At 39.5% G+C, this 17,544-nt stretch overlaps 1 protein-coding gene across 3 annotated transcripts in view; it reads left to right on the top strand.

Moving 5' to 3' along the window:
- ANO10 (anoctamin 10) overlaps window positions 1–17,544 on the top strand; it is a 286,449-nt gene that overhangs the window by 88,245 nt on the left and 180,660 nt on the right. For all 3 annotated transcript variants that reach the window (XM_077811221.1, XM_077811220.1, XM_077811222.1), the window contains 2 exons: window positions 3,965–4,156; window positions 6,755–6,883. In XM_077811221.1, the coding sequence (XP_077667347.1) occupies window positions 3,965–4,156; window positions 6,755–6,883 (321 nt within the window). The remainder of the gene's footprint in view (window positions 1–3,964; window positions 4,157–6,754; window positions 6,884–17,544) is intronic.

The following is a 17,544-nucleotide window of genomic DNA, read 5'->3' as shown; positions in this document are numbered from 1 at the left end:
AAGAAGAAAGTAAAGTTACTTACCTGTTCTGTAACTAGAGTTCTTCAAGATGTGTGGCCCTATCTGTATTCCAGTACCTGCCCCCGCTTCCTCTCTGCTTCAGGGCATGACTTGATTTTTGGTAGCGAAGGAACTGGAGAGGCAGTTAGTCCTCACTGCCCATTGTTTCCTTGGATCAATGCACAAAGAGGTGAATGGCATAGGTGTGGATCAATGGATGCTGCTGGAAAAAAATTTCAACCTCAGGTGTATGGTATGTATCTGTACCCATAGTGGAATACAGATAGGACCACACCTCTCTAAGAACTCTAGTTACAGAACAAGAAAGTATCCTCCCTTTATTGCTGTTGTCACTGTCCAGGGCATTGCTTTCTTGTCCTGCTGGCAGTTATATCCATTACATTTTTTCAACCTTATAAACCACCTTCAAACTTTTCTACTCTCCTTGGGTTGGGGAGTTCACGGGGAGAAAGTTCGTCTCTGGAGAAAATAAAATTACTTAGCAGTAATTATTTTTCTCTGAAAATATATATGAAATCTCCCAGTAGATGGCTATTTCCCCACCCTCTTCTCCTCATTGTTTAGAGTGTTCTGTAATTTTTTGCATAATTTTTTAAACTGTATTTTAATTGACTTTATTTTTGGAAATTACCTCTTCCTGTTTTTTGGTTTTTTTTTAAGGAACTGACAAGAGAGCATAGGGCATTGACCCCAGAACTTTGTGAATTGCCCCTAAGGGTTCCCCAGAGGCTTAGAACTTTTACCCATAGGAATTCCTGCCTGGTCAGATGCTGGAAGCACAGAGCCAAAAATGTTAATGCATTATAATATATAGTTTCAGAGAATAAGTATTACAGTTAAGTAATTTATCTCTAGTAGGCAGTAGTTCATGACACAATTTGGAATATGCCCAGAACAACAGGTCAAACGCTCCTCTTGTTGCATAAAATGCTGCAGAATTTAGAAGCATGAGGAGAATATTTGAATAGTGTTTTTACATCTTAAAAGTTGTATAAGTATTAATCCTCACAACACCCTTGGCAGGAAGGTAAATATTACCCACATTTTACATATGCAGAAACTAAGATTCAGAGGGATTAAGTAATTTGCCCAAATGCACACAGGCCCAATCTCAGTTCACTAGATTACGTGTATTTAAGGGCTCAGTTTTATTTCCCATCTGAAAACTAACAATAGCTCTACATTGTAATAGTGAAAGTGCCGTATTATACCAGTGGTTTTCAAACAGTGAAATATTGGTGGTCAACAGAGTATTTCTAGAATTACAACTTTCACAAGGGAGAAACATCTGTCTGTCTTTAAATGCTGATATTTCCAGGAGTATAGCATAGAATCATTGTAGGATTTCCAGTGACTTTTGGCCAACTACACTTCAAATAAGCAGAGTTGTCCTCAATCCCAATCTCTTAGTCCTGTCAGATTGCTTCATACTTATCTTTGTTGGATATTTTGGGGCATAAATTTCATCATGCAGATCCAAAATTGGAAGGGTACCAAACAAACAAAGCAGATCCAAACTGCAACATGGAGAGAGTAAAACTGTTGAGTGCTGTTGGGATAAGAGGAGACTTAAATACTAATAGTGTAGGGCTTTATTTTAGGTAGAAGATATAAAAATGGGAGGGGAGGGGAAGATGGTCCTACTCAAACTGCTACACCCATTGCACTAAAGTGCATCTTGTCTCTTTAATACTTTCCTCATTTTACTACCTTATATAGCTGATTATTGTAATTTTCACAAGGAAGTTGTGGAAATAAGACTCGGAGGTTGGGAATGGAGCTATCCCTGAGAGGATCTCTATTTTAAGTACTAGTGTACAGTGTGAAGACTTCTGAAAATCCATCGTCTTATGCTTAAACATAGCTGCTCAGGGCTAGGAAGTAGTAGTGGTGGCCTCCTGTTCCTCCCCTCTGTGCTGCACTGAGAGTCTTAAAAGAGCATGTCTATATGTACAGCGCTACAGCTGCACCGCTGCAGCGCATCTGGTGAAGATGCTCTATGCTGACAGGAGAGAGCTCTCCCATTGGCATAATAAAACCGCCTCAGCGAGCGGCAGAAGCTATGCTGGCAGAAAAGCTCTCCCGCTGACATAGTGCTGTCCACACTGGCACTTATGTTGGTGTAACGTATGCCCTGAGTGACACAAGTTATGCCAGCATAAACTGTCTTGTAGACATAGCCACAATGTGGATGGGGTGAGGGAGCAGCTCCAGGAGTAGCCTGCAGTAATCAAGGGGAGGAGCTGAAAGGAAAACTTTGCTCACTGCCTGCAGCACTGTTTGGGTGATTGTGACAACAGGGGCAAATGTGTTACTGTCACTCTAGTTGAGTGACACTTGACACTTAAACAAGCGGGAAGTAAAATTCAGAGTTTATGTAAAATATTTCTGTGAGTATATCTCAGGGTTTTTAAAGGTTAGCTCCCCTGGGGTCTAATCTGTAAATTAAATAGCTTATCAGACATAGCTATGCTATGCTGCTTAACAGTGATCTTGACTGGGGAATGTAGCTGAAGTGGCCCCTTCTCCCATATCCATGAGCTGATTTTGAGCTTGTAGGCTTCTACTGCCTCTTTGTGTTTTGCTGGTGAAAGTACATTAGATACTAGAGAGACTAGCCAGCTTGACAGCTCAGCTTCCAGCAGACTGACTGAAAAGAGGCATGCTACTGATACAGAGCCAAAAATGGCTTGCTTTCTTTTTTCATGATCCTCACTAATTATTTAAAATATTCTCTAATCTTTATTTTTTCCCCTCTCCAAATGAAATATGCTAAACGCGTCTCTCTTTGAGGGAACACTGCATAGCAAAAAATAGTTAAAATGGAATCCATTTGATGGCTTTTCATGGTCAGAAAGGAAACATAACTGTTCTCTTATGCAATGGACACTTTTTCTTAAAAGGTGTTATACTATTTTGTAATGTTAGATGATTTTTTCTTAAATAGGAATTAAAAATATTTTATAAAAGCATTTTATTAATTGACACTGAAATTTGTCACAGTAAAAGGGTTGATTAGCTATCCATAGTGTTGGTTTAAAGGTTAGATGATAGGTATTTTGCAGATGTGCTCAGGACACACTTTTTGCATGCATTTGGTATTCTGTTCAGTTGCCAGAACTGCTGCTGCCTTGCCATGCTATTGTTTCAGTGTTTGTCCTCTCAAGCAGGCCGCAGGCTACTAACTTTGCCTTTTGATTTTAATATGGCGTAGCTCAGAAGAACAAGAAAAAGTTTACATGTACATCAGCCTACAGTTGCTTTTGTTTATCATTCATGCTGGCAGTCTGAAATGATAACACTTTTCTTAGAGGGACAAGGTTGGTAAGGTAATATTTCTTATTGGACCAACTTCTGGTGGGGAAAGATACAAGCTTTTGAACTTACATAGAGCTCTTCTTTTCTCTTTTACTAGCAGAAGTTGGTCCAGTAAAAGACATTACGTAACGCACCTTTGTCTCTCTAATATCCTGGGATCAACACTGTTACAACAACAGTACAAACAGCTTGTTGCACAGCTCTTTGAAGGTTGTCATCCTAGTTTAAAGTCATGGCAACATCTTACCTACACTGTGGTTTGTCTGTAGTTACTCCCTCACTGAGGTACTGCAAAGATTGAATATCTAAACCTGTTTGTAGGATTAGTTCATGTTTTTTAATGTTTTATACCAATAATAAAGGTATTTATTGGTAATATTGTAGAAAGTCCTTTTGACTAAAAGAACACTCTTGCCCCCATCGTAAACAGGATTGGAATAATTAACTCCAGATTAGACCAAAGTTAAGTAATTTAGAGGATGAGTGCTTTGGGGTCCCCTGCCACTCCTTCCTAAACAATTGAGTGGGGCTGGGAGGAAAACATGTGGTTACCATGTTGTTGATTCTGCTTTTCATCATATATTTAGAAAGGATAAAATGTGCTTATTTTGTCTCTGTTTTTCAGGGCACCTTTGATGATTACTTGGAGCTGTTCTTACAGTTTGGCTACGTGAGTCTTTTCTCATGCGTGTATCCTTTAGCAGCTGTCTTCGCAGTGCTAAACAACATCACAGAGATGTATTCTGATGCCTTAAAAATGTGCAGGGTCTTCAAACGTCCATTTTCACAACCCACAGCAAATATTGGAGTTTGGCAGGTAACCTGGTTTTTACTTTTCTCTGTTTGCCCTTGTATGTTACCATAAACTTAGGCTGCTTGTTGCTCCATCAATTGCTGTTAGAGTGTACTTGAGACACCTCTCCTCTTCAATGCCTTAGGACATTACCCATTTCTAGCAGGATTGTAGGGTTTTCAACTATCTGCCATTCTGAGTTGTCTTCCTTAATCCCATCTTCCTTTGGGTTTTTTGGACTGCATATATTGCTTTCATATTGCAGTTGCAAGAGACAGCAGCTTCTTTTTAAGACTGCAGTATCCCATGCAAGTAATAAGATGTTAGTGAGTCTGAAATAGATTGCGGGTGGTGTCAAGTGGGTGGTCTGTGTTAGACCCAGTTTTATTTAACATCTTCCCTAATAATATGGAAGGGGGGACAAAGAGCACAACAATTAAATTAGTATATTATTTTAAATTGGGAGGTGTTGATAATATTGTGAGGGGGGAAATACAAAATGACAGAAATTAGATATACGAATAGGAAACAACAAAGGAGATTAATCTTGAAAAAATACACAAATCATTTTGAGAAAAAATCGTTAGAAATGCACACAGATATTCACTGGGATGGAGTTATATTTGAAGCACTATATTGCTAGATAACACTAAGCATGATGCTGGACAGCAAGTGCACATGGTATACATTTACAATATGCCTTTTGGGCTGACCACAAAGAAGTAGCCACAACCAGCTAATATTTTAAAACCTTATTGTCTCTGTATGTACTAGGTGTTTAGTGGTCTTTGAAAATGTTTATATTAACTAACATGTTTTAATTTACTTTAAATCATAGTTCCTTTCTGCAGTGTAGATGATCTCTTAGAGAAGTCTTATTGAATTTAATAGTTTTTTTTTTACACACTTTTTATATCATTCTTTTCAGTGAATTGTGGGAATGTGTTTAGTTTTATGAATATAAGAAAGTAAATTCAGGGCTTTTAGTATTTAATTTTGTATATGAGGTGCAGTAGTAAGGTGTTAGATTAGATAGATGGTATTCTATGTAAAGAACCATTTGAATTATTGTATTGGCCAAGCTGAGTCAATGATTTATTGTCATAGTGAATGTTGTTTCTGCTGATTCATCATGGCAGACACTACATTTTGCCAGTCTCCTTTACTCATAGGAAAATTTCTCATTTATAGGTCAGATTTTCAAAGGTATGCACAATATTGCAGTTATATTAGCATGCACCTATTTTATGCATGCTTTTTAGATTATGAGCTCCTCAGTGCAGGATTCATCTTTCTTGAAAGTGTAGAAAGTTCCTAGCACATGTGTGCTACTGTAAATAAAAAATAACATACACATCCATTTATGTCCATGTAAATCAGCTGCCTGTGAACATGCACCTAACAAGTCAGTCACCTTGCTGGCGTGCACATGTAAATGCTTGATGTACAGATGAAAGCATAAAATTCTGTGTATTTACGTTTGAAAACATGGCTCATTTTATTCCAACAAGTTTTGGCTGGCGGAACGAGTTGTTTAAAAATCTTATTCTGAATTCCCCTGGTGTTTTCATATACTTAATATTCCAATACTTAATATTGAAGATGCAGTCAAAACCTCAGCACAGGACACCAGAAAATTTCTTTTTAAAGTCAGATTTAAATGCTAACGTACCCCTGATTAAAACTTCGCTCTTTGACACTGATTACGTCGGAGGTGGCTTTCCCTTAGGAACACACTGTACACCAGTCAGTCGGGCGGCTGGTCTGTAGGAGTATGTGCCACTGTTTCCATCTGACCCAGAACATGAGCATGGAAGTACTGAAGATAGGGATGCCATTTGAGTTAATTCTGATTTTCAGGGAGATGATTTCATATCCTGCAAATCTAGCTTGTGAGATGTAAATGGTCCCAAAACAACTTTCAGGGCCTATGAAATGTTCATCATATTGTGACGAACAGTGCTTGAATTTTCCCCAGCAAACACAAAGAAGAGCCAACCATAGCTGTAGAGCAGTGGTTCTTAACCTTTTACTGCAGCCTGCACCCCTTTGGTTCTCAAAATATGTTCTCGCACCCCTTATCAAAAATCATTGAAGTAGGTCAGTTCTTTAAAACTTGATATATTTTTTTGTTTGTGTATTACAGTAATTGTTAAAAAATGTATAATGTTAATAAATACATAGGTTTGATGAAACAAAGTAGTTGTATTTACGTGCCTGTGCTTAATTTGTGTTTTCGATGATTTACCTTCTAAAAAAATCTGGCATGTCTCGCACCCCCAGAAATGGCATCTTGCACTCCCAGGGCATGTGTGCACCCCAGGTTAAGAACCACTGCTGTAGAGGTACGGTTTGGAGGGTGCTAATGATGGGTTTTGTGATGGTGTAAGCCTTGTTGTGGACCCTGCTTATGCATTTAAGAGGAGATGTTGACAGGTTCCTGATAGAATCTGTTCAACTTTTCATCCGGTAGAAGTGTAATGTAAAAGAAAAAGGAGGGTAAAAATGTTGGGTGTGTCAGAACTTGTACATGTGGGAGAAACCTTGTCCCAAGAGGAGCATGAGGACTGGAGGAAGTAGACATATTGATACTAATTATATTCCATTTTTGTTTTATTTCAGTTGGCTTTTGAAACTATGAGTGTTATATCAGTAGTTACTAACTGTGCACTGATTGGATTGTCTCCACAAGTAAATGCACTTTTTCCAGATTCAAAAACGGACCTTATTTTGATTGTGGTATTGGCGGAGGTAAGTATGAGATTTAAATATCTACATGTTTTTTAGTAGCAAATGGCATTTACATCACTTGGAATTTCTAATATCTCATTTGTCATATCTTTTTCTTTCATTTACCAGGAAATGGAAATTCTAGCATCAGAATGGGTTTTTCATTGTTTTACTCTTAGATTAAATTTTTATTCTTGGCGCTTTCATCTACTATGGATGTTGCACCTATGCTCTGCCACATAGTCTGAAATATTATGTGTATGTTGCATTATATATTTCAAGAAGGATTTAATAGTACTAACACAAGAATAAACTTAGTGTAGACATACCCTAATTGAGCTATATTAGGTCAACTTGCAGCCACCTCAGTAATTACTGATATGGTGCATGTTCACACTACCCTCCTTGGGTCGGTGGACTGTGTCCTCACCAGGAACGCTTGCACTGACCTAAAAGGGGCAGTGTGGGGAGCTGACAGCCCGGTTTCTCAGCTCCGCTGGCAGCTCCCTGCCAGGAGTCTGGCTTCCCCACAGGCCCCTGGGCTCTCGCCAGGCTGCCTCCCCCATCCTCTCCCCATTCCCCGCCGAGAGTGGAGGGAAGCCACCTGGGGCTTCTCGCCCCCTGCCCCTGTTCCCTGCCTGGAGCAGCGGAAAGCCTTGCAGCCTTGTCAAATTCACTGCTCACTGAGCTGTGAAATTGACAAGGCTGCCCTGCTTGGTGGGAGGCTGGGGAGAAAGGGCTGCCTCCGGGCTTCTCACCCCAGCTGGAAGCTGGGTCCGAAGCCGCCCAGCTCTCCAGAGGAGTGGGGGCAGCAGGGCTCTAACTGTCCAGCTTTCTTGTCACTTTCATGGCTCCTGCCATGAAAGTGGCAAGGCAGCTGATGTAAGGGATGCATCGCCTGAACTACATGGACATAAGCCTTACGCTTCTTGTGGAGGTGCAGTTGTTATGTTGGTGAAGTAGGGCATTACATCGGCAGGAGGAAGGCTGTCGTGTAGTCACTGACATAATTAGGTCAACATAAGCTGCTTTACGTCGATGTAACTGTGTAGTGTAGACCAGCCCTTAGTGTATTTTATTCCTCAGGGTCAGATGCTCTCATACTGGGGTTTGTGGCCCCAACAGATCAATAAAGACTTTTTATGGGATCTACAGATTGTGTAAATCCATTTTTATTGAGGAAAATCCAGACAAATTATCCAAAAATGTTATAAAAGATGTAAATCAGGTATATAATGTATATAAGATGTAAATTATGACAGAGGGTGAGAAAAATTAAAAGGAGTAAGTGAAAGGGAAAGATTTGAAAAGAAATGGTCACTTGATATTGAGGCTGGAGAGAGAGAGAGGAATGTTCCATATAGCAAAAGACTGGAGAGGAAAAGTGTCCCACCCTAGAATTGGCCAGATTGTGTGAAAGGCAAGACTGCAGGCTGATGTTGGATGAGCAAATAGTGGGAAGGGGAGTAGGAAGACACTGAGGGCTGGTCTACACTACTGCTTAAGTTGTTGTAAATTACATCTCTCAGGGGTGTGAAGAACAGACATCCTCCTGAGCAACGCAAGTTATATCGACCAAAGCGCTATCCACGCTGGTGCTATTTGATGGGAGATGCTCTCCAGCTGACATAACTTCCACTTCTCGTGGAGGTGGAGTAATTATGCTAATGGGAGAGCGCTGTTGTAGCGCTGTAGTGTAGACTTGCCCTAAGATTGGAAAGTTTATTCCCAGAGGGAAGAAAGCCATTCAGGAAAGGACAGATCAACTGTTTTAAGACAAAATGTTATTTCTTCTTGCTTTTCATATACAAATGTAAATTTTGGTTCTGTGCTGTAAAGTTTATAACGGAGTAATTGTACTTGTAAATTGATTTTAGCGTTTGTTTGTTTTAGACTTAATTATTAATACAAACAAAGATGTTGGAATAATGCATGTAAATAAAATTATTACCATATAGTGCAATCTTTTTATACTTAATTAACATTGAAATCATTCTATAGAACTGGCTAGTCATGATTTGTTTCCCTGAACTGGCTAGCCATGATTAGACATGGTCACTTAGGATTTGAGAAGGTTAAAGTGTGCTTATTTTTTACTTTGTTGTGTAACGTATAGCATTCTTTATCATTGTAAGACTATTGATTTATGTTCTCAATTTGTTACAAATTGAGAAAATAGGATCTTTGACTTTGATAACAGGGAATATCTAATTTTGAAAGTGCTTTCGGACATTGCGTGATTGTGGATGGACCCTTACAAACAGAGGAGAATGAAAACCCTTATACTTGTTTTTTGTTTTCTAGGATTTTTTAAAAATCAGGATGTACTATATAAAGGCTTGTCAGAAACTGTATGTTTTTAAAATTAATGTTGAAAGTATCACTGCAAACTGGTTCCATGGTTCCGTTAGATTTACATTGCATTACTAGAAATTGTCTGAGAAATACAATAAGAAAATCACAAAATTAAAAACCTTTTTCAGAAGTTAAGAATGTACTTTTTCTTAAGTTTTAAACAAAGCGTAGTAAACCAACTCATGATTGTTTATGTGGATTTTTGTTAGTTATGTCAACTCCAGCTCCCACCACAAAAGAGCGAAAGGAAAAAAATGTTAAAAATGATGTTTAAAAACTTTTTTTAATGTTTCCAGTCTCCCAAAACACATTTTTTTGTAGTCCATTTTTTTTTTAAAAAACTTAAATTTTATATGTTTTGAACTCTACAGCCTTCTGAGTCCAAAGTTATCAATATCAATCAGGCAATGGTAGAGTGGACATAATTTTGCAAACTTTCTATAATACAAGTTATTGAGAAATGTTATATGAAGACAGTGGAGTTGAAAGAAAGCTTGTTCTCCAGCTGGTATAAAATATTTGTGGCACAAAGATGTGTATATTGGTAAATTAATTTTTTTAAAAATTGTATTGAAACAGACAAACATCAAGGGCTTACTTTTCATTTACATAAGACAATTTACACTGCTCTGGCAATGTAACTTTCTTCATAATTGAAAAGAAATGCACCAGACTGAACCGGTTGTAATTAGCAGTTATGTTGTGACATGTCTGCTCATTGACTGCAAGAGAGAGAGAAAGGGAGAGAGACTGACTGAGTCTTCTGCCAAATACTCCTGAACCCAGGGGAAAATTTCTTGGGCTGGGAATAAGGAGACTATGAGTTCCTATCTCACCTTTGTTGTCAGTTTATATTCCCATATACCTTATCATCACTGTTCCCTCTAAGCTGTGCGCGCGCACACAGATCCTAAACCCCGCGCACACAGCAAAACACCGCAAGCACAAAAATTTGCACAGAAGCACAACAGTTTGCACAGAAGAAATTTTTTGTGCACACGACCTGTCGAAAATTTGCACAGAAGAAATTTTTTGCACACACAGCCTGTAAAAAATTAGAGGGAACATTGCTTATCATCCTAATTATTGACTAAATCCATGAACTCTTTCTAAAAAGCAGTCAAGGACTAGCACCCATCAAATTCACACTCTAGCAGAAAATCTTAATAGGGACCTCAGCAACATTAAGGCAGAAAAATGTCCCCAATGTGTCAGATGTGCCTATCTGTTGTTAAAAAAGAATCTGAGGTCATTGTGTTAAAGTTTTGTGCTAGAGTGATTGATAAAGTTGGAGTATATATTGCTCTTTCCATCTCCAACAGACGCTAAGTGAAAGCCTAATGGCATTTGGAGTGTTATTACCACTGCGGCGGGCAATATGAAAGGAGTGCAAGAGACTTCTCCCTTAATTTGTTATTTCTGTGCTTTTCAGATTTTGAGTTGTCCTGACTCAACCTTAACTGTCACTAAACAAAGTTTTTGTATATGTTGTAAATGAGAATCTGGCTAAACAGTTCTACCTTTCTTTGATAAAATCAAATTTAATTAAAAACTAAAGAAATTGTACTTTTTGGTTAGAGCCAAGCAACCAGAAAATACATCTTTCTTATTTTCCCCAAAAGGTGTTTTTATTTTAGTAGAATAACAAATATTCTTGAAATTGAACTCATTTGTTTATATAGTAACATCTGACAGTATTCAATACTAAAGGCAGAGTTGCATGACACCATTGTAAGCATTCTGTACCAAACCCTTATATACTTATGAAAAGAAAAAGAGTGTTTTACATTAAAAACCACTAACTATGCCGCTTTCTGCTGTTTCTATGGGAACAAACATGGTATCAGCAAAATCAGAGTAAAGGAATTAAAATATCCAACATTTCCAAAGTGTTGAAACAGTGATTTTAAAGCAGCTGACCCATTTTCATCAATCCAACATCTGCTTCCATGGCAACATGGTTTGAACTAGCAGTCAGCAGCAGAATTATTGAAAGTCTTTCTTTTCTTTCACTTGTGGATAGATACTGAATGAGTGCTGCAAGTGCACTTTTCAAACAAATGAGTAAAAGTAAATACCTTCAAGCAGGATAAAATCAGCCATCCCCTAACACATCTTTAAAACAGTTACTTGCCATAATAACTGTAGTCCTCTGAACAAGGTGGGTGAGGTAATATCTTTTATTTAACCAACTTCTGTTGATGAAAGAGATCAGCTTTTGAGCTTACACAGAGCTCTTCTTCAGGTCTCAGAAAGGTATTCCGAGTGTCACAGCTACATCCAAGGTGGAGTGCCCATATCACATATCCACGCTCTTTGGGGAAATGTGCCTTGGGTGTGAAAGCCTGGAAATTTCTAGCCTGCAAATGCCCATTGGGTCCAAGTGCATAGCCATCTTCTCCTTTTGTGCAGAAACCCACAAATACAAAAGGGGACTGGACCCAAACTCCCTCTTGTTTCTTACATTAATGTGGTAATACCTGAGAAGTGACTCTGAAGAAGTTTGGTAAGTGGGTGGGGTTTGTGGATTCATAGGAACAATCATCTTGAAGAACTGTAGTTACTATGTTAGGTAACATTTGTCTTTCTTTGAAAATTGCCCATATGGATTTCCACTGTTGATCACTAGTCTAGGAGGTGTGAAGAGTGTTAGTTGAAAACTGATTGCAGTACTACTCCCCCCCCCCCAAGAAGGAGCCAAATGGAGGAATTATGGTTGCATAAAGGTGTGTATACAACTCCAAGTAGCATCCTTGAATAATTCATTAATGAAGATGCTGTGAAGTCTACCTTAGACCGAAAGAAATGTGCCCTAATCTCTACAGACAGGTGAACATCTGCCAGGCTGAAGCAGACAAATGTTAGGAATCCATTTAGGTAGCTTTTGTGTGGAAGATGGACCCATCTTTGATCTTATCTCTGGATCACAAAAACTCCAGGGATTTGTGGATTGGATTAGCCATATTAGTAATAATGAATAGTGTGACATCTATAAGTATGAAGCCTGACCTTCCAAGTTTATGAATGTGGTTTGGGAAAAAATGGAGACACCTAATGGTTTGTCTTAAGATGAACATTAGAGATCACCATAGATAGGAATTTGGGATGAGACTGCATGACTATCTTACCATATCCTTATAGAACGTGGTATAAAGGATCAGGTATCAGGAACTAGATCTCACTAATTTCTAGGCTGACATAGCTATAAGGAATGCCATCTTCACATGGTATAATGGTGAGATGGTATAATACTAAGGGTCCAACCATAGCCCCAGTAAACTTCATAAAATCCACTTTAGATCTGTGATGAGGTGGGTCATACATTGGAAAATATATGAAGTTACCCTTTTAGACATTGTTTCTCTAGGGGAAACAAACTGAAAATCCATTGACCAGAGGTTGAAAAGCAGTAATGTTAGCTAGTTAATAAGGCTCAAAAATTAACCTTTTAACTGTTTTAAGTGCTGCAGATAATCAAAGGGATTGAGAACCATCTTGGATTTACTCCTTTCTGAGTTTTCCAGATGGAGTCACTTCCATTTGATGCAGCAGATCTTCCTTATCAGAGGCCTCCTTAGTTTACAGTAAAGGCTTTGAATTTCTGCAGAACACAGCAGATCCAGTGCCCACAACAATCCAGAAGCAAAACTGTAAACCTGAGAGACTTTGGATGTAGGTGAAGAATCACAACCCAATTCTGAGTCGATAGATGGTAGACTTTGAACTTGGACTTGTGGTTTCCAGTATTGGTTCTAGTATTCTAGAGAACCAAGATTGATGAGTATATGGGGTTATCAGCAGGATCTTGACTACATCCTATTGCGCTTTCTGGATACCCCAATCAAAGAGATGTTGGGTCCTGTCAACCTCTAGGTAAAACAGTTTGAGGTGGCTTGATGCATAGTGACATCATCATCAAAATGTTTTTTCTTCATTTGCTGTTGGAAAAAAAATGAATCCTTACAGATTTTGTGCCAAATTTCAGCTCCATGTGATTTTTAAATTACCAAGATATTAGCCCTTTAAAAACATGGGTTTATAAAGAAAGCCAGAGGTGGATCCATAAGTACAATAGTAATAATAATCCTTTAATTGCCTATATTGTAGGGAAATTCCAAGGGAGAAATAACTGTGTCCCTTACTGACATGACCAATCCTGGATGTTTCCTTCTGTGCCTTGTGGTCCACCTCAGTGGTCATAGTGGCATCCATGGGCTGCCTGTTGCCAGCAGTTCTCAAGACCCCCTATCTCCTCCTGAGGAGATCATTGAGGGAGATACTGTCCTGTTCCATCACTTCCTCCTCAACAGCCCCAACCTCAGTAGGAGTTTGTTGAGGAACATGAGACTAGAGTAGATAAGGAGGTGACAACACAAACTAACATTTCATCATTGTCATGAGATAAGATAACTGATGATTTCAAGCAGTTTCAGGAGCTGATGAAATATATTGCTGATTCATTACAAATTCTGATAGAGGAGGTCCAGGATTTCAACATAAACTTTTGGACATTCTACAGACTCTGTTTGAGTGACTGCCAGTGAATGAAGCCTGATTGGATTCTTTCAAGAACATATGGCAAACTCATTTCACTATACCGTCTACTTGCAAACAGGCTGATAAGAAGTAGTACATCCTGGTAAAAAATCTGTATTTTTTGTTCTCCCACCCTCCATCAAATTCTTTAGTTTTGGAGGCTGTCAATGAGCATGGCAGACATCATCATATGTAGTCTACACCTTCCACTAAAGACCAAAAGTGACTGAACCTATTTGGTCATAAGAGCTACTCTTCAGCGACCCTGCAATTTTGGATCACAATAACCAAGCCCTAATTGCAAAGTATAACAACACAATTATGATAAATTCAACAATTGAACAGCTTTCTGTGGAACATTGTGAGCAGTTCAAGGCCATCTTAACTGCAGGTCAGCTCTTAGCAAGAACTTTATTGTAAGCCTCCCAAGATGCAGCCAACACTGTGTCCCCCTTCCATCTGTACTGCTGTACTCCATCTGTACTGCATAAAGCTTCTTGGCTACAGCTGTTTGGCTTTCCTATGGAGGTCTAAAATGCCATAAAATACCTTCTTTTCTATGAATTTACTCTCTTCTCTTAGTCCATGGACAAATTTCTCCATACCTTGAAAGATTCCAGGGCTGCACTCAGTCCCTTGACATATACATGCCTGCAAACAAAAGAAAATTTAGCGGGTCACAAATGGTGTAGAGATCCCACCTGGTTCAGTTCTCCAATTACCACAGGCCTTCTGACCTCCTAAAAGAGGCCGAGATATCACAAGAACAGACTGCCTATGGCAACTGCTATCATCCATCCATCCATCCATCCTCTTTGTCCAAATGTCAACTTTGACAATTTGGTTCAGAGTCTGGAGCATCCCTTCTGCAGGAAGCTTCATCTGTACCATTCCACCCACTTCCCTCCCTTTGGACTCTCTCTCTCTCCCCCCCATTTTCAGCCTGCATGGGATCTGATTACATCTGATAAATGGGTTTTGGAGGCATAACATCGGATTACTCCATTCCTTTACCTCCATCCCTCCTCCCCACTGTTTTCAGGGATATGCCTCATGAACACTTGCTGAGACAGAAAGTCATCTCTCTTGTATGTATGGGGGGCCATAGAAACAGTTCCAGTCTAGCCCGGGGGAAGGGATTCCATTCCAAGTATTTTCTGGTCCCCAAAAAGGATGTGGGATGGGAACTGATATTAGATCTCAGATTCCTAAACACCTTTGTGAAATCATGGAAATTCAGGATGTGACTCTAGCAGCTATAATTTCATCATTGGCATCTGTGGATTGGTTTGCAGCCCTCTATCTTCAGGACATGTATTTTCATGTCTCAATTCACCCACACACCAGTGGTTTCTTCATTTTACAGTCAGCCAGGATCACTTCTAGCATTGAGTGCTTCCCTTCAGCCTCTCCTCTGCCCCAGAGGATCATGCCTCAAAGATTATGCCAGTGGTAGCCACCAACCTACGTTGACATGGAGTAATCATTGACAGATAGACTTCATAGGAGCCCCTCTGGGTGCTATAACAGCCAGAGCTTACCTTCCTCTGGACAGATTTATGACTCTAACAGACCTCATTTCCACGGTTCAAATAAGCCCCCAGATGTTGGGAAAAAGTTGTCTTCAACTGCTAGGACATCTGGCACCTTGTACTTTTGTAAGATAACATGCCAGGTTACATCTTTGCTGCTTCTAAGGATGGCTCAGAATAGTTTATATCCCAAACAAGCACAGTCTAGACAAGGCAGTGTCTGTCCCTTGCTGAGTACTAGAATTGGTAGAAAGACCCTTACAGAGTCTGCGCAGGAGTCCCTTTCACCCAACCTCCCCCTACCATTACTACAAATTGGCTATATCCTGCCTGGGATGGGGAGTGCATGTAGTGGGACACACCATTCAGGGCAGATGTTCTGTCCAAGAGTGCTTTATGCACATCAACCTCCTGGAACTGAGAGCAGTTAGGAATGGCTACATCCACTTCCTTTAGTTAAGCAGGGTCAAATCCATCAAAGTCATGACAGACAATGTAGCTTGCTTATTATACATCAGTTGTTGGGTGGGGTGAGATCTCTCTCTCTTTGAGCCGAAGAAATGAATCTATGGAACTGGTGTAGCCAGTCACATCCTCATTTCAACCTCTTACCTTCCAGGCATACAAAACACCACAGTTGATGATCTCTGACCTGGGGGTTTCCAGAAGTGGACCATGTCGCCACCAGTTATTTTTGAGAGGAAGACTGGGTCCTTCAGATTAAGGAACAGTGGAGAAATTACTTTGAAAGGTTTGTGAACGAAGATAATCCAGAAGAACCATGCCGTCTGAATAAAACCAAACGTGGGTCTGGTAGCACCTGTCTTAGAATAAGTTGTTGCAGAAGTATTGAGTAATATGAAAAACTAGAAAACTCTCAGCCTCTATGGCATACCAGCAGAGGAATGGAGGTGCTTGGCTTAATATATCGACACAACTATTTAATTTCATCATGAGGTCTGGGAAGATAACTGATGCCTTGAGAAAAAGCACATTAGTACCAATATTTAAGAGAAAAGGAGTCATACAAGACTATGGTAATTACCACAGCATTAAACTCATGACCAACATACTGAAGATTTGGGAGAAAGTAATGAATAAAACTATAGAGAGAAGTAAAGGTCAGTGACCGTCAGTTTATATTTGTGTTAGCATGCATTGTTGACTTGCCTATCTTTGCTTGTGAAAAAAAAAATAAAGAAAAGAGGAAACCCCTACACGTAGTATTTATCGATTTTGAGAAGGCATATAACCATTTTCTGAGAGAAGTCATTGGGTAGTGTATGAGAATGAAACTGATATTTGAAGACTACATCAGACTCATCCTGGACGTGTACTGGGGTGCTGTTACCACAGTTAGGAGGCCATGTGGAGAAATGGAACAGTTTCTAGTAGGAGTTGGAGCACACCAAGGCTTGGCACTAAAGCCCTTTTTGTTCACATGGATTCTTGATGCACTCACAGAAGACATCCAGAAAGTGGCATCCTGGTGTATGTTTTTCGCATGTCATGTAGCGCTTGTGGGGGAGAGCAAAGAGAAAATGGAAGAAGATTTAGAGAGAGAGAGAGAGAGGGGTATACATGAAAGAAATGGTATGAAATAAAACTAATCTGTAGATTTGATGGTGCTTTGCAGGAATACAAGCAGATTGTAAGTCTGAAGGGCCAGCTACTACTAAAGGTACAGAAGTTCAAATACCTAGGTTCGATAGTGCAGGATGATAGTGAGCTCAGTGATGAACATATAAGCAGAACAGGAAAGGCTAAATGGAGAGAAGTGAGCAGAGTGATCTGCTGTAGGAGAATGCCTATTAAATTGAAAAGTAAGATCTACAAGATAGTAATTAGGCCTTTACTTTTGTATGGCTCTGAATGCTGGGCACTGAGAAAGAGACAGGAGCAGATCTTGAATACAATAGGAATGAAGATGTTAAGATGGACCATGTTCAGAACAAATGAATTAGGGGAAGTGTGAAGGTGGTTCCAATTATAGAAGAGACAGGGGGATCCAGGCTTAGATTGTTTGGGGATGTGAAAATAAGATCAGAAGAATATATAGGAAACAGGATGTTAAAGTTGGAAGTGGAGGGTAAGAGAAGGGTTGGAAGACCCAAAACTAGAGAGATGGATGTCATACAAAAGGATTTGATTAGCTGCAGAGTTTCTAAGGAACTACTTCAAGACAGACTGGAATGGAGAAGGAGGACTCAAAGAGCTGACCCCTACAGGTGGGCTAAAGCTAGAAGAGGACGAGATGGA

Source organism: Eretmochelys imbricata, chromosome 2, assembly GCF_965152235.1.
Source record: "Eretmochelys imbricata isolate rEreImb1 chromosome 2, rEreImb1.hap1, whole genome shotgun sequence".
In the NCBI taxonomy this organism is placed as follows: Eukaryota; Metazoa; Chordata; order Testudines; family Cheloniidae; genus Eretmochelys; species Eretmochelys imbricata.
The sequence above is the reverse complement of the archived record's forward strand: the minus strand, read 5'-3'. Positions and strand labels throughout refer to the sequence as shown.